General features: G+C 36.1%; 1 protein-coding gene across 1 annotated transcript in view; it reads left to right on the top strand.

The window, feature by feature from the left end:
* The first annotated feature begins 275 nt into the window (after positions 1–275).
* LOC128047740 (solute carrier organic anion transporter family member 1B3-like) overlaps positions 276–18,487 on the top strand; it is a 73,934-nt gene continuing 55,722 nt past the window's right edge. The window contains exon 1 of the mRNA XM_052640096.1: positions 276–365. Coding sequence (XP_052496056.1) covers positions 276–365 — 90 coding nt within the window. The remainder of the gene's footprint in view (positions 366–18,487) is intronic.

The following is an 18,487-nucleotide window of genomic DNA, read 5'->3' as shown; positions in this document are numbered from 1 at the left end:
GAGATGCTTACTTGGGAAGATAAAAAAAAAATGAAATTAAAAAGAACCAAGGTCTCAGAGTCTTAGACTGTCTAGCAATTTCTGCCTCATCAGGACATAATAAATCCTACATGAATATTTGTGGAATTATTGATTGATGGATGTTGACCTTGAGGTTTTTCTCATTTCTGAATTGCTAATGTGAAATAAAACCTACTTTTTCTCTCTCAAAAGGTGATCATTTTGAGCTAAACATCAAAAACAACTGGAAACATTCGCATGATATATGCAGTTCAATGATGGACCAAAATCATCATTCAGATAAGACAGCAGAGGCACAACCTTCTGAGAAAAGGAAAACTAGAAACTGCTGCAATGGATTCAAGGTGGAATAAGTTTTATATTTTCAAACTAAAATAAGTAAAGGGGTAATTTTTATTTCCAGAAAAGGCAGCCAGTCTTTTTAAAAGAACATTTATATTTCAAATTAGAGTTTTTGAAAGAAGCATACATTAAAATATAGAATGATACTTATCTTGGTATACGTCAGTCTTTCAATCAGAAAAAGTATTTCTTTGGTGACATTTTTGGCTTAGAATTTATTAATGTTGAAAATTTAGAAAGATTTTGGTATCCTCTCTTCATTCTTGATGGAACAAAAGGTACTTACAAAAAATATGATTCAAATAAAAGTAGTCTTTGTATAATGGATAATACGTTTTTTTAAAAAATCTTGTATTTGACCTATTGACAGAGAAGATTTATCAGTCTTGTGAATCACTTTGTGGTCTTGACCTATTTAATTTTAAAAAAAGAAAATAGCATTTTTATTCTATTAATTTAAATAATATAGTCTGATGGAAAAGAGATCTGTTACAACTAAAAGACCTGGCCCCAAAGCCTAGTTGATGACTTGGGATTGTCAGTTAATTTTTCCATATGCAGTGGTTAAAAGTGGTAATCCTGTCTCTTGCTTTTGTCATAAAACCGTGAAACCCTGAATGATATAGGCTGTATTGGGATTTTCACAGACAGGGAAAAGCAATCCTTGAGCACAGTATTAAGAGAACTAAGACAAACGGAAATTGAGAAGTTTGCATGAAGCCATCTAGACTGTAAATGGAAAACTCTTGAATCAAAGCCTTTTTCTAATTTATTTTTTTTAGTGAAGAGTAATTGCTTTACAAAATTTTATTGTTTTCTGTCAAACTTCAAAATGAATCAGCCATAGGTATACATATCCCCTCCCTTTGGAACCTCCCTCCCATCTCCCTCCCCACCCCACCCCTCTAGGTTGATACAGAGCCCCTGTTTGAGTTCCCTGAGCCATACAGCAAGTTCCTGTTGGGTATCTACTTTATATATGGTATTAAAGCCTTAAACCCCCATAGGGCTTCCCAGGTGATGCTAGCGGTAATACAGAACCTGCCTGCCAATGTAGGAGACATAATAAGAGATGAGGGTTTGATCCCTGGGTCAGGAAGATCCCCTGGAGGAGAGCATGGCAACCCGCTCCAGTATTCCTGTCTAGAGAATCACATGAGAGAGGAGCCTAGTAGGCTATGGTCCAAGTGTCGCAGAGTCAGACATGACTGAGCACGCACACATGCAGAGAAGACTAGAAGAAATCAAAAACTCAACCAGAGCCGACACTGATCATTATTTAAAATGTTTTCCTCACATTTATAGTTTTGTCTAGCTGAATAAAGACCAGAGATTAAACTCAATTGCAATCGTGTTATATAAGGTCTTTTTTAACTTTGTCCAGGGAACATAAGGTCTGTTTGTTTTTCAGAGATTATTGGTAAAGTCTATTCTGATGAAATATTTAAGTAATATTTAAGCCAAGAAGCAGTCACCAGGAGAAGCTACTGGCTAATGCATTTGGAACAGGTCTATTGTCTGTTGATGTCAGTATGATGTGCTGGATTATTTTGCTTTTAAACATGGGCAGTTATAGTGATTTCATTTGCACATGTATTCAAGATGACGACAAACTAGCTAAAGCAAATAAAGTTGCCTGTGTAGTCTCTTGAAGCATATTTGTAGAAAAGTTTCAAGTTAGCAAGTCATCAGTGTGTATAAAGTATGTTAATTGCAGTCCAATAATAAAGAACAGAAAAACAATCACAATAATAGTATATTGAGCACTTACTCTTATGCAAGACACTATTCCAGTGTTTTATTTTTTGTTATTTTGGTTACACTGAATGTGTAATGATCCAACCAGTCCATCCTAAAGGAAATCAGTCTGAATATTCACTGGGAGGACTGATGCTGAAGCTGAAGCTCCAACACTTTGGCCACCTGATGTGAAGAACTGACTCATTGGAAAAGACCCTGATGCTGGGAAAGATTGATGGTGGGAAAAGGGGACGACAGAGGATGAGATGATTGGATAGCATCACCAACTCAATGGACATGAGTTTGAGTAAACTCTGGGAGTTGGTGATGGATAGGGAGGCCTGGTGTGCTGCAGTCCTTGGGGCTGCGAAGAGTCAGACACCACTGAGCGACTGAACTGAACCGAACGCTGGCTGTGCAGGCTTTCTCTAGTTATGGCCGATGGAGCTTCTCAATGTGGTGGCTCCCCTTGTTGCAGAGCTCTAGGTGTATGGGCTTCAGCAGTTGTGGTGCATGGGCTTAGTTGCTGCATGGCATGTGGAACATTCCCAGACCAGGGACGGAAACTGTGAGCCCTGCACTGGCAGGATTCTTATCCACCCTACCACCGGGGAAGCCCTCTTCTAGTGTTTCAGTTCTGCGTGCCTGTGTACTCAGTTGCTTCAATTGTATCTGACTCTGTGACCCTAGACTCTTTGTGACTGTAGACTGCCAGGTTCCTCTATCCATGGAACTCTCCAGGCAAGAATATTGGAGTGGGTTGCCACGCCCTCCTCCAGGGGATCTTCCCAACCCAGGGACTGAACCAGCATCTCCTGCATTGCAAGCGGATTTGTTATCGTGGAGCCACCAGGGAAGCCTCTTTTAGTTCTACTAGTGGGTGTATTAATTATCACAATTCAGTCAGTCATGTGCTATTATCTCCCTTTTCAGATGGGGAAAAAAAAAATTTAGGAGGTTGAATGACCTTCTGTAGGTCCCTAAGCTGGTAAGTGGTAGACCCAAGGTCTGAACTCAGGCAGCCTGAAATCCCATGATCTCAACTGTACTCCATGTTGCTAATGTATAAGGGAGTTTCCATAATATTAGTATCTTCAAGATGTTCTGGTAAGCATGGATTTATAAATAATCTTTTTATTTCTATACTTCCAAATATTCCCCTTCATACCAAATAATTCAGCTTCAAGCAAACATATGTCCCCACACACATACAAATGTACATGTTGTTTCTGAGGAGTGTATATAGATTCAGCATGTAGAATGTGTAAAAGTGCAAATAGATAGCAAATAATCTTGAATAACAACAGCATGGTTTGATTCTTTCTTACCCCTTTCCCTCAATTTTTGAACAGAACCAAGTAAGTTATGAAAACCCTGCCAGTACACTGCTCACCTTTATACTTGTTTCTGTGCTTCAGATTTCTTGTACTGCTGTATTATAATGAAAATTCTTTAAAAATATAAAAGTAATGCATCATCATCAAAAAATATAAATAACAGGGCAAAAGTAAAAGTTGTCTCAGTCCACCTTCATTTCTATTCCTTTTCCAGAAATCATTAGGATAACTATCCCATTTTTATCCACCAACAGAATCACTATCCCACAGTTTTCCTCTGGCTCATTGCCTCTGTCCTATTGCTATTTCTCAAGATGCACAGTGCAATTCTGACTTGGAGAAACTTGTACTTACTGTTTCCTCATCTGAAATGTTCTACTCCCATATCTTGCACTTTCATCTCACTCAAATCTCTGTTTAAATATTACCTCATCCCTGACCACCCCATATAAACGGTGGTGAATATATATATATATTATATATATATATATATTATATATATATTATATATATATATATACACACCATATATCACCCATATATATGGATAGCAGTTCCTATCCATAACTCTTCAACCAAACTGATTTTCCATAGCATTTATCGCCACTTGACACTGACATGCAAATGTACACATATGTATAGGTGTGTGTGCATATCTATGTCCTTAATAGAATAAAACAACACAAATTTATTACAGCTGTGTAATAATTATACCATTCTAAAGTCAAGAAGTCTGAAATAGTTCTCACTGGGCTAAAATCAAGGTTTGGGTAGGGTTGTGTTCCTTTCTGGAGACTCTAGAGAAAAGTTAATTTCCTTGTCTTTTCCAGTTTCTAGAAACTGTCCAAAGTTCTTGACTAATAACTCTCTTCCATATTCAAAGCTAGTGATGGTCAATCAAATATTTGTTACATTGCATCACATTGTTGTTGAATTTTCTGCTCTCTCATCCATGCTTAAAGGATGCTTGCGATTACACTGAGTTAACAAAGACAACATATGACAATCTCTTCAAGGTCATCTGATTAGCAACCTCAACTCCATTTGCAAACTTAATATCCCCTTACCATGTTACCTAATATATTCATAGTTAGACAGAGAAATGGCATGCAAAGATGCCCAAGTCCTCATCTCCAAAACCTGTAAATATAATTCTTTCCTTGGAGGAAGTCATTTACCCTCTCTGTATCTAAGATTTTTCATCTGTGAAAGGGAAATAATAGCATCTGAGTGATGGAATTATGCTAAGAAATGAATCCACTAATGGAAGGGCAACAGTAAAACAATAGCTGGTGTATAGTACTATCAGTAGCTAGCTACCTTTATTTTTATTGCTTCTCTGAGCTTTATTATTGGACAGCAATTAACATGCTTTATACACAAAGCCATCTTGCTAACTCATAACTCCTCTCCAAATATGCTGCATCAGACCATGCAGGCAACTATACGTGCTTTGGCCAGGTTGTCATCACGTTGTTGTGCATGTGAGAATGAAGCCACTGTCCCTCCAGCACACTGAAATGTAAAGCTGGGTGGCTGATTTGAGACTTTCCTTCCTTTTATATATAGGCACTAATCACTATGAAATTCCTTCTTAGTACTGTATACGTACATCCCATATGTTTTGGTATGTTGTGATTTTAGTTTTGCTTGTCTTGAGGTATTTTCTAAATTCTTTTTAGCATTCTTTGATCTACTGTTGTTTAAAAGGGTGTTGCAGATTTTCATGTATTTGTGAATTCTCCAGTTTTTACCCTGCTATTGATTTTTAGTTTCATTCCATTGTGGATAGAAAAGATACTTGGGATGAGATCAATATTCTTAGATTTGTTACAATTTATTTTGTGGTGAAACATGCAAAGATATGTGTACACTTGAAAGCAGTATGTATTTTGCTAGTGTTGGGTGGGATGTTTTGTGTATATCTTTTAGGTCAATTTGGTCTATAATGTTCTTCAAGTTATCCATTGCTTTATTATTTCTATTTACTATTTAAAATGAGGTATTCAAATTTCTACTATTATTGTATTACTGTTTATTTCTCCATTCAGTGTTTATATATTTAGGTACTCTGATGTTGGGGATAGAAAGATAGAGATATTTATTAAATCTTCCTGGTCAATTGACTCTTTCATCTTTAATATTAATGTCTTCTTTTGTCTCTTGTGACATTTTTACTTAAAATCTATTTTGTCTGAAGTAAGTACAGCCACTTTTGGTTACCTACGTCATGGAAAATCTTTTCCTGTCACTTCACTTTCAGTCTTTGTGTGTCTTTAGTTCTAAAGTGAGAAACTGAGAGTCTTATACATAGGGAATAGTTGAGTCTTGCTTCTTTTTAATTTTTAGTTTTTTAATGAAGTGTAGCTGACTCACAATATTATATTAATTTCAGGTGTATAGCATAGAAACAGTATTTTGACAGACTATACTACACTAGAACTTATTACAAGATAATGGATATAATTCCCTGTACTATATCTTATATCCTTGAAAGTGAAAGTGTTTAGTCGCTCAGTGATGTCTGACTCTTTGCAATCCCATGGACTGTGGCCCACCAGGCTCCTCTGTCCATGGAATTCTCCAGGCAAGAATACTCGAGTGGGTCACCATTCCCTTCTCCAGGGGATCTTCCTGACCCAGGGATTGAGATCAGGTCTCCTACATTGCAGGCAAATTCTATATCATCTGAGCCATCAGGGAAGACTTAGTGCTTATCTATTTTAGCAGCTGGTATCTCCTAATTTCATACCCCTAATTGTGTCCTTCCTCTTTTCCCCTTCACCACTGGAAACCACTAGTTCTTTTTCTATATCTGTGTCTTTTTCTGTTTTGCTATACAGAAAAAGCCTTTGTTTGTATTAATTTTTAGATCCCACATGTAAGTGATATCATACAATATTTGTTTTTATCAAATCATATTTCTAGGTCCATCCACATCACTATAAATGGGAGATTTTCATTCTTTTTTATAGCTGAGTAATAGTCCTACTATAAACATTGGGGTGCATATATCGTTTTTAATTAGTGTCTTTGATTTTTCTAGATATATACTCAGGAGTGGAATTGCTGGATCATATATTAGTTCTATTTTTAGTTTTTTTTAGGAACCTCCATACTGTAAGTGTCTGCACCAGTTTACATTCCTGTCAACAGCGTACAAGTGCTCTCTTTTCTCCACGTCATCACCAACACTTATTATTTGTAGTTGTTTTGATGATAGCCATTCTGACAACTGTGAGGTTATATCTTACACTTGTTGTTTGATGTGCATTTATCTGTTAGTGATGATGAGTATCTGCTCATGTGTCTGTTGGCCATTTGTATGTCTTCTTTGGACAATGTCTATTCAGATCTTCTGCCAATTATTTAATTATTATTTTTTTAATATTGAGTTGTATGGGCTATTTATGTATTTTGGATATTAACACCTTGCCAGTCATATTGTTTTCAAATCCTATAGACTACCTTTTCTTTTTATCCATGGTTTCCTTTGATGTGCAAAGACTTTTAGATTTAATTAGATCGCATTTGTTTATTTTTGCTTGATTTTTTTTAGCTTAGGAGACAGATCCAGAAAAATTATTTGTTGCAATTTATGTTAAACAGTGTCCTGCCTATGTTCTCTGCTAGATGTCTTATGGTTTCAGGTCTCTATTCACCTCTTTATTCCTTATTGAGTTGTGTGTATATATATCTATATATCCATATTGCATTTTATATATATATATACACACATACATTCAATGTGAGGAAATGTATGCATTTCGTTGTCTTACATGTAACTGTACATTTTTTCCAACACCACTTGTTGAGAGATTTGTCTTTTTTCCACTGTATATTCTTACATCCTTTACTGTAGATTAATTGACCATAGGTATGTGAGGTTTTTCCCTAGGATCTCTATTCTGTTCTGTTGATGTGTATATCTGTTTTTTGTGGCAATACCAGGTTGTTTTGGTTACTATATCTTTGTACAGTTGTCTAAAATCTGGGAGAGTGACACATTCAGCTTTGATCTTTTTTCCTCAAGACTGCTTTGGCAAATTAGGGTCTTTTATGGTTCCATATCTATAATTATGACGGTTATAAAGCTGATAACAACAAATTTGATAGCAGAAAGCTCTACATATTAAATTCTCCAGTTTCATATACTTTACATTACTATTATCACATTTTACATCTGTATATACTTTTAAAATATTTGTATAATTATTTTTAAATATTATTGTCATTAATCTTTTATACTAAAATCCAAACTGGCTTGCCCACTACTATTATAGTAATACAGTATTCTGTTTTTGTCTCTATGTCTACCTTACTAACAAGTTTCCTGCTTTCTTCTGCTATCATGTTGCTGTCTAGTATTCTTTTATTTCAACTTGAAGGACTCCCTTTAGTGTTTCTTATAAGGGAAGTCTGGTGTTGATGATCTCCTTCAGTTTCAGTTTGTCTGGGAGAGTTTTTACCTCTCTTTCATTTGGAAGGTTTCTTTTGCTCAGTATAGTATTCTTGGATGATATGGTTTGTTTTGGCTTTTTTCTGAGTTCTGTTAACATATCATTCCATTTCTCCTGACCTATAATGAAAAACTTGCTCTTAGTCTTCTGGGGGTTCCTCTTTCTATGACAAGTTTCTCTCCTCTTGATTCTTGTCTTTCTTTTTATTTTAATTATACTGTGCCTTCAGTTCAGTTCAGTCGCTTAGTCGTGTCCAACTCTTCATGACCCCATGGACTGCAGCACACCAGGCTTCCCTGTCCATCACCAACTCCCAAAGCTTGCTCAAATTCATGTCCATTGAGTCAGTGATGCCATCCAACCATCTCATCCTCTGGAGTACCCTTCTCCTTCTGCCTTCATTCTTTCCCAGCATCAGAGTCTTTTCCAAGGTGTCAGTTTTTCACATCAGGTGGCCAAAGTATTGAAGTTTCAGCTTCAGCATCAATCCTTCCAATGAATATTCAGAACTGATTTCCTTGAGGATGACTGATTGGATCTCCTGGCAGTACAAGGGACTCTCAAGAGTCTTCTCCAACACCACAGTTCAAAAGCATCTGTTCTTTGGTACTCAGCTTTCTTTATAGTCCAATTCTCACGTCCATACATGACTCCTGGAAAAACCATAGCCTTGACTAGACGGACCTTTGTCAGCAGGATAATGTCTTTGCTTTTTAATATGCTGTATAGTTTGGTCATAGCTTTTCTTCCAAGGAGCAAGTGTCTTTTAATTTCATAGCTGCAGTCACAATCTGTAGTGATTTTGGAGCCCACGAAAGTAAAGTCTGTCATTGTTTCTATTGTTTCCCCATCTATTTGCCATGAAGTGATGGAACCAGATGCTGTGATCCTAGTTTTCTGAATATTGAGTTTTAAGCCAACTTTTTCACCCTCCTCTTTCAATTTCATCAAGAGGCTCTTTAGTTCTTGTTCACTTTCTGCCATAAGAGTGGTGTCATCTGCATATCTGAGGTTATTGAGATTTCTCCTGGCAATCTTGATTCCAGCTTGTGCTTAATTCAGCCTGGCATTTTTCATGATATACTCTGCATATAAATTAGTCAGGGTAACAATATACAGCCTTGATGTACTCTTTTCCCTATTTGGAACCAGCCTGTTGGTCCATGTCCAGTTCTAACTGTTGCTTCCTTACCTGCATACAGATGTCTCAGGAGGCAGGTAAGGTGGTCTGGTATTCCCATCTCTTTCAGAATTTTCCACTGTTTGGTATTACCCACACAGTCAAAGGCTTTGGGGTAGTCAATAAAGCAGAAGTAAATGCTTTTCTGGAACTCTCTAGCTTTTTTGATGATCCAACAGATGTTGGCAATTTGATCTCTGGTTCCTCTGCCTTTTCTAAAAGCAGCTTGAACATCTGGAATTTCACAGTTCACGTACTGTTGAAGCCTGACTTGGAGAATTTTGAGCATTACTTTGATAGCATGTGAGATGAGTGCAGTTGTGTGGTAGTTTGAGCATTCTTTGGCATTGCCTTTTTTGGGAATGGAATGAAAACTGAGCTTTCCCAGTCCTGTGGCTACCACCTGTTTTCCAAATTTGCTGGCATATTGAGTGCAGCACTTTCACAGCATCTTCTTTTAGGATTTGTAATAGCCTAATTGGAATTCCATCACCTCCACTTGCTTTGTTCATAGTGATTCTTCCTAAGGCCCACTTAACTTCACATTCCAGGATGTCTGTCTCTAGGTGAGTGATCACACCATCGTGGTTATCTGGGTCATGAAGATCTTTTTTGTATAGTTCTTTTGTGTATTCTTTCCACCTCTTCTTAATCTCTTAGGTCTATAACATTTCTGTCCTTTATTGAGCCCATCTTTGCATGAAGTGTTCCCTTGGTATCTCTAATTTTCTTGAAGTGATCTCTAGTCTTTCCCTTTCTATTGTTTTCCTCTATTTCTTTGTATTGATCACTGAGGAAGCCTTTCTTATCTCTCTTTGCTATTCTTTGGAACCCTGTATTCAAATGAGTATATCTTTTCTTTTCTCCTTTGCCTCTTGCTACTCTTCTTTTCTCAGCTGTTTGTAAGGCCTCCTCAGGCGACAGTTTTGCCTTCTTTGCATATTTTTTTCCTTGGGGATGATCTTGATCACTGCCTCCTGTATGATGTCATGAACCTCCATCTATAATTTTTCATACAGTGCCTTAGTGTGGCACATTACAGAGATATTCTTAAATTATTTATCACTTTTTCCTCCCAGCATTCATATGTATTTAAATAATTAAGAAAATAGCTTATGCCAAAAGAAGTTCAAATTTTCATAAAGCTCTTTAACATTGGTAAGCAGAGCTAAAACAAATCACTTAGGCAACAACCAGTATATTACCAAAAACTCTGGATTATGACAATGAACACATAGAATTTGGCTGAAATTAATCAAATCAAAATATATGGACAAAAAAGAAATTTACAATGATAAAATCTCTTTTAAAAAAATAGAAAGGAATTAAACACAAGATAGTTTTCCAAAGTGAATTTTAAGGCAATACAATTGCCTAATTAGTACATAATAGAAAAGAGAAGAAATATATCAAATATCAAAAAAATTTTCAGTGATTTTTGCAATTATTAAAATTACATAAAGAAAAATTCAGTCAAATAGATCAAAATCAAAGACATCAAACACATTAGAAAGACATCAAAATAGTTATTAAAACATAAGCTTAATATTTAATAAAAATTAAATCTTTGGGCTAAGTATTAGATAGTGAAGTGAAAGTCACTCAGTTGTGTCCGACTCTTTGTGACCCCATGGACTATAGTCCACGGAATTCTGCAGGCCAGAATACTGGCGTTTCACTCCTTCAGGGGATCTTCCCAACCCAGGTCTCCCGCATTGCAGGCAGATGCTTTACCAGCTGAGCCACAAGGGAAGCCCAAGAATACTGGAGTGGGTAGTCTATCCCTTCTCCAGCAGATCTTCCCGACCCAGAAATCAAACTGGGGTCTCCTGTATTGCAGGCAGATTCTCTACCAACTGAGCTATGAGGGAAGCCCAGGTATTAGATAAGCACTTTATAATATTTTTCACTCTATAATATACATGATTCTAACTTGGTTATGATATGTCTTACAGAAGTGGTAGGAATGGCTTTGGGATTTAACACTCTTCTTCCACGAGTGCAAAGAAAAAATATATATATATTTGCAGAGTGTGAATGGAGCAAAGTTTAAAAACAAGTCATATTAATAAAAAGAAAAAAAAGATAAATCTACAGTGGCCTTTCAAATTACATATATTTGGTGCACTGACAAACATTCACAAACACATCCATGAGCTCATGAACATAATTTCCTTTGAACCTTACAATGACCCTATAAAATAAATAAGCTAACTATTTTGTATTACCTTTTAATGGATTAGGAAACTGAAGTTCAGTGAACTGTGTAATTTTTTCATCTTTGTTGGGTTAGGAAATTAAAAACAAGACAACTGGATCTAGATCTTCTGATTGCAAAATACATTCTTTTTTCTTTCATCACATGCATACCAGGTAATCCATGAATAATTTTCTATCATTGCTAAGAAGGAAACAAAGTAGTGGGTAGGGGATATTAGAAGAAAGAAGAGGGAATTATGAGATATAAAGTCCATATGCAAAATAAAGTCAGTGTTAAAACAAAGAGATACAGTATATCAAGAACTTATTTTTTCTGAAACATACCAATAAATTGCATTCCAGTCTTGTTTGGAAGTAGCATATTTAATCAATAATACTTCAGGTCAGTTCAGGTCAGTTCAGTCGCACAGTTGCATCTGACTCTGTGACCCCATGGATTGCAGCACCCCAGGCTTCCCTGTCCATTACCAACACCTGAAGCTTGCTCAAACTCATGTCCATTGAGCCAGTGATGCCATCCAGTCATCTCATCTTCTGTCATTCCCTTCTCTTCCTGCCTTCAATCTTTCCGAGCCTCAGGGTCTTTTCTAATGAGTCAGTTCCTTGCATCAAGTGGCCAAAGTAATGGAGCTTCAGCTTCAGCATCCTTCCAATGAATATTCAAGACTGATTTCCTTTAGGATTGACTGGTTTGATCTCCTTGAGGTCCAAGATTCATTTAAAAATTAGACTAAACCTTATGGAAATTGAGATCTAATAATAATGCCATTCACAAAGCATTTTAGCTAGGAATTCTTCTAAGAAATTATATAATTTAAAGATGAGAAGAAAACGATAGACTTGTCTCAATAATACAAATAGCACAGTGATTTGAGATTATGTGTGTACTCATTTGTTCAGTTGTGTCCGACTCTTCACAACCCTTGGACCGAAGCCCACCAGACTCCTTTGTCCATGGGAATCTCCAGGCAAGAATATTGGAGCAAGTTGCCATTTCCTCCTCCAGGGGAGTTGCTGACCCAGGGATCAAACCTGCATCTCCTGTTTCTCCCACATTGCAGCCAGATTCTTTACCCCTGAGCCATTGGGGAAGCCCAATTTTAGATTACAAATATTCTGACAGTAAGACTAATTCAAAATCATGGTAAAGTCAGAGTCTCCCTTTTTCCATCCCCTTAAATCTGCAACCAGTAGAACACCCACAGCCTAGCAAAGCTGACTCTGCACAACACACCAGGATGCCAGAGAACCCACGCATCTGTGCATCCAAAGTTGAGTGGACTGGAATACATAGAAGAGGTGGAACTAGGGGACAGCAGAAGCAGTTCCTATTGTCCCAGACCCCCATATATAGCTGCTGAGCCAACAGCCTCAGAGAATCTAATTGCATCAGGGGAAGCAGTGCACATAGCTCCAGCCTCTCAGGCACAGCAATGCCCAAATCCATAGGAAATTGGGCAGTAATGGCAATAAGGTCTGTGATGATTTCCTCTAGCCTGGGAGGTGCCTACAACTCTGAGCCACACCTCCCACCCACAGTAGGTGCACCCGTGAATCTGATAACTCTGAACACAGCAGAGGCACTTGTAAACCTACTTTCCAGTCTGTGCTTTCCCTCTCTCTGTGGTGAAGAAGTCTTTGTGGTGAAGGAGATCCTGCCATTCCAGTGACCTACGTGGTGACACTGACAGCAGCAAGGCATCAAGAATCTGAGTCACAAGAAGGTGACAATTTTCTTAAAGTGATGGAGTATAGTGATCTAACTGAAAGAGAATCCAAAATAGCTGTCATGAAGAAACTGAATGAGTTACAAGAAAACTCAGAAAGGCAATTCAATAAGCTCAGGAATAAAATTAATGAACAGAAGGGACACTTTACTAAAAAAGAGCAAAATTCTTAACAAAAAAAAAAAAGAGAGGGGTGGGCAGGCAATTCAAAACTCAATAAACAAGATGAAAAATGCATTAGTAAGCACTAAAAATAGAGCAGACAATATGAGAGAGAATTAGCAAGCTCAAAGGTGGAAATCTAGAAATGATATAGATAAAAGAGGTGAGATAATTAAGACATAACAAAAGGAGGAAATTCTTTGAGAAATATCTGACTCTTTTATGAAAGGAAATATTAGCATGATGGGTATCCCAGAAGAAGAGAGGGAAAAGGGAACAGAGCTTATTTAAAGAAATAATAGCTGAGAACTCACCAAACATGGGGCAGAAATTGGAAATCCAATGAAGAATATTCATCCTCTATGAAGCTAAGAGAATACCTAATTATCTCAACATTAAAAGATGTTCTCTAAGACACATTATATTAAAACTATCAAAAGTCAGTGACAAAAAGATTTTTAAAGGCAATTAAGAAAGACTAGATGGTAACCTACAAAGGAAAGAAGGTTTCTTAAATTACAGAAGTTACAGGCCAGGAGAGAGTGAAATGATATTTTCAAAATGAAGAAAGCCTGTCAGCCAAAAATATCCTATCTAGCTAATGATAACTTCTAGAAAGTTTTCATTCAGATATGGAGAAATTAAGAGTTTTCAAGACAAACTAGGGTTGAAGGACTTCATCAATACTAGACCTGCCTTATGAGAAACATTGAAACTCTTATGAGAAAGAAAAAGTCTTTTACCAAAAACAAAAAGTCAAAGGTACATAACACTGAATAAGGTGATAAATAGAGTCTGAAAATTGCAACTACATATCAGAAGAGAATTTTAAACACCTCATTATAGAATAAAGGTTAAAGAAAAAAAGTAATACAAATGACCGTAGCTTCTTAAATTGGTAACAAATTCACAACATAAAAAGGGATAATTTGAGATAACAGAAACATAAAAGTTGAAAAGATGGGACTTGTATAAGCAAATGAAGATAAGGTGCTATCAGCAGAAAAGGATTATGTTATCTATGAGATATTTTATATGAAGCTCACGGTAACCATGAAACATAAGTCTAGAGCAGAGACATAAAACATAAAAAAGAGGAAACAGAAAAACCTGATTTAAAAAAAAAAAAAAACCTACCAAACTAAAATGATTGACAGAAACACAAACAGAAAAAAATGGAGATACAGACAAATCAGAAAACAAAAGACAAACAGATAGTACTAAGTCCTCATTTATCTATAATCACCTAAAGGTAAATGGGTTGAATTCACCAATGCAACAAAACACAGGGAGGCTTTGTTGTCAGTTGTTCGGTCACTCAACCGTGTCCGACTCTTTGTGACCCCAAGGACTGTGGCATGCCAGGCTTCCCTGTCCTTCACCATCTCCTGGAGCTTCTTCAAACTCATGCCCATTGAGTCAGTGATGCCATCCAACCGTCTCATCCCCTTCCATGCATTCTCCTCCTGCCTTCAATCTTTCCCAGCATCAGGGTCTTTTCTAATGAGTCCACTCTTCGCATCAGATGGCCAAAGTATTGGAGCTTCATCATCAGTCCTTCCAATGAATATTCAAGATTGATTTCCTTTAGGATTGACTGGTTGGATCTCCTGGCAGTCCAAGGGACTCTCAAGAGTCTTCTCCAACACCAGAGTTCAAAGCATCAATTCTTCGGCGCTCAGCTTTCTTTACAGTCCAACTCTCATGTCCATACATGACTACTGGGAAAATTATAGCTGTGACTAGATGGATCTTTGTCAGCAAAGTAATGTCTCTGCTTTTCAATATGCTGACTAGGTTGGTCATAGCTTTTCTTTCGAGCAGCAAGCGTCTTTTAATTTCATGGCTACAGTCACCATATGTAGTGATTTTGGAGCCCAAGAAAATAGGCTGTCACTGTTTTCATTGTTTCCTCATCTATTTGCCATGAAGTGATGGGACCAGATGCCATGGTCTTAGTTTTTTTAATGTTGAGTTTTAAGCCAGCTTTTTCACTCTCCTCTTTCACTTTCATCAAGAGGCTCTTCAGTTTCTCTTCATTTTCCGCCATAAGGGTGGTGTCATCTGCATATCTGAGGTTATTGATATTTCTCCTGGCAATCTTGATTCCAGCTTGTGCTTCATCCAGCCCGATATTTTACATGATGTATTTTGCATATAAGTTAAATAAGCAGGGTGACAATATACAGCCTTGATTTACTCCTTTCCCTATTTGGAAACAGTCTGTTGTTCCATGTCCAGTTTTAACTGTTGCTTCTTGACCTGCATACAGATTTCTCAGGAGGCAGTAGTCTAAGATAGTCTGGATGGATTTAAAAATAAATCCCAACAATATGCTCCTTCCAGGAGACTCATCTCAGCTCTAAAGACAAACATGGGCTTAAAATGAATGCATAAAAGATGATACTTCAAGCAAATAGCAGATAGAAAAAGCAAGTGTAGCCATATACATATCAGACAACATGAATTTCAAGCTAAATAAAATAACAAGACACTAAGATAGGCATTATACAATGATAAAGGAGACAACTCATAAAGGAGACATAATAGTGATGAATACATATGCACTTACAATAGGAGCAACAAAATAAAAAGCATTATAAAAAGACTTAGAGAGAATTTGAGGGCAACACAGAAATAATGAGATTTTAACACCCTGCTTACATCAATGGATTCATCATCCAGGCAAAATACCAACAAAGAAACAACAGTCTTAAATGGAACATTAGGCCAGGGAATTTGACAGATTTGTTTAGAACATTCCACCAAAATGAAGCAGAATACGCATTCTTATAAAGAGCACATGGAACAGTCTCAAGGATGAACCACATGTTGGGATACAAAACACTAAATTTAAGAAGACTGCAATCAAATCAAACATTTTTTTCCCAATTACAATAGCATGAAACTATAAACCAAAGCTGGATAAATCACAAATATTGGAGAGTAAACAATATGCTACTGAACAACTTCAATGAACACCTCAAAGGAAAAAAATTCAGACAGATGAAAATAAAAATATAACATACTAAACTTTATGGGATGCAACAAAAGCTGTATCAAGACAGAAGTTTTTAGCAATAGAGGTCTATTTTAACAAATAAGATACATATATATAGAGAGAGATATATAGATATATACATATATAATCTCACATCTAAAGGAACTAGAAAATGAAAACCAAATGAAGCCCAAAGTCAGTAGAAGGAATGAAATAATAAATATCAGAGCTGAAATAAATGAATCGGACTAGAAAAGACAATAGAAGAGATTAATGAATCTAAATGCTTGTTTTTTGAAAAGATAAACAAATTGACAAATCTTTAGCTTAACTCACTACGGAAAAAGGAGGGAAGACATAAACTCAGAACTGAAGAGGAGAAATAATAACAGATACCCCAGAAGTAAAAAGAATTATGAGAGAATGTTATGAACAGCTATTTGCTAACAAATTGGACAATCTAGAAAAGATATGGATAAATTCTTAGAATCATACAACCTTCCGTGACTGAATTGTGGAGAAATATAAATTATGAACAGACTGATCATTAGTGAAGAGATTAAAATAGTAATCAAGAAAGTCCCAAACACAGACATCCAGGAGCAGACAGCTTTAAAAAGCAACTCAAAATGGATCAGAATTAAATGTAAGAACTGAAATCATAAAACTAGAAGAAAAGATACGTAATGTACTCTTTGGCATTGGTCTTAGCAGTACTTTCTGGATATGTCTTCTCAGACAAGGGAAGCAAAAGCAAAAATAAACAAACAAAAGATCTTCTGCACAGTAAAAGACACCATCATCAAAAAAAAAAAAGAAAGAAAGAAAGAAAAGAAAAGGCAACCTACTGAATGAGAGACGATATTTGCAAAGCATATGTCAGATAAGGGGTTAATATCCAAAATATATTTTAAAACTCACAGACAACAACAACAATACAACCAATCTCATTTAAAAAAAAAATAGGCAGAGGAGCCAAAACGCATTTTTCCAAAGAAGACATATGATGGCCTTTGAAAGGCCATATATACATAGATACAGAAAGGTACACTGAAAGATGTTCAACATCATTAATTATTTGGGCAATGCAAATCAAAACCATAAGGAGATATATCACCTTACACCTGTCAGAATCTATATCATTAAGAAAAAAAAAATAAGCCAAATGAGAGATAACAAGGATGTGATTTAGGATGATAAAGAGATGAAGGAAAAGTGTGTGAGTATATCAGACCCAAGAACTGTTTTGCTTTTCATGTGTGAAATACTTGCATTTCAATTACAGTACTGCTACATTTTTAGCTTTACTCCTCTGGTTAAATAACTTTGCATGTCTAAAGTTTATTATTCTTATTCTGAAGACAGAAATGCATGACAGGCAAGGATTTTGTGAGCATTATAAATAATACTTGTAGAATACCTGGAACACATCCTAGCAAATATTAGCTTCCAGATAATAATAAATAATTATTATATTATTATATTATATAAATATTATTATATTATCTGGAATAAATAAATAAAACATAAATTGTTTTCATGTCCTTCCTGCATTAATTGGAAAAAGAAATATCTAGTGAATGAGGAGAAACTAAGTTTTCTGTAGGGTGTCAGATGCAAACCTTCATCTTCATCTCTGCTATTAAACATTTTTCAAAGGATATATTGACTCTTTACAGTTTCTGTTTAAGAAAATTTGGATGTATACTAATATCTGTCATAAGAAAGCACAGATTACAAAGAGAGTACATATACATCTATTCAGAAGATGTGGTATAAATTAGCATATTTAATATGCATATTATTTTGGATAGTGCATTTTTCTCATTTTTATAGCTTCTTTTCAGTTTTTTTTGTGTGTGAAATGTTCTGTTTCTTTTCCTTCATTCTGAGATACTTTCCTCTACATCAGAGTGCCCAGTTAGATTAGTTGCTTTAAAATTCTTGTCCAGCAATACTAACGTATGTGTTAGTTACTAACATAATCTAAGTGTTGGACTTGGTTGATTGTTAATTTTCTTGAGAATTGGCTACATTTTCCTGGCTCTCCATGTATTGGTAATTTTGGACATTGTTATATTCTTCCAAAGTCTGTTGATATTTTTCATTTGTGTTACAAGGCAATTAAGTTTGTTGACCTGAAATTGCAATGTTTATCTCTTAGGAAATAGTTCAAATCTCAGTTCAATTACCTTATCCTTAGCTGACTAGCTTAAATTGTTCAGAGGTCAAATATTTGGAGCGTTTACATATAGAATTAAAGGCCCCCAATCTCTGGATCTCTCCTTTATGAGATT

The sequence above is a fragment of the Budorcas taxicolor genome, chromosome 5, assembly GCF_023091745.1.
Source record: "Budorcas taxicolor isolate Tak-1 chromosome 5, Takin1.1, whole genome shotgun sequence".
Classification (NCBI taxonomy): domain Eukaryota; kingdom Metazoa; phylum Chordata; class Mammalia; order Artiodactyla; family Bovidae; genus Budorcas; species Budorcas taxicolor.
This window is presented reverse-complemented; position numbering and strand designations above follow the sequence as displayed.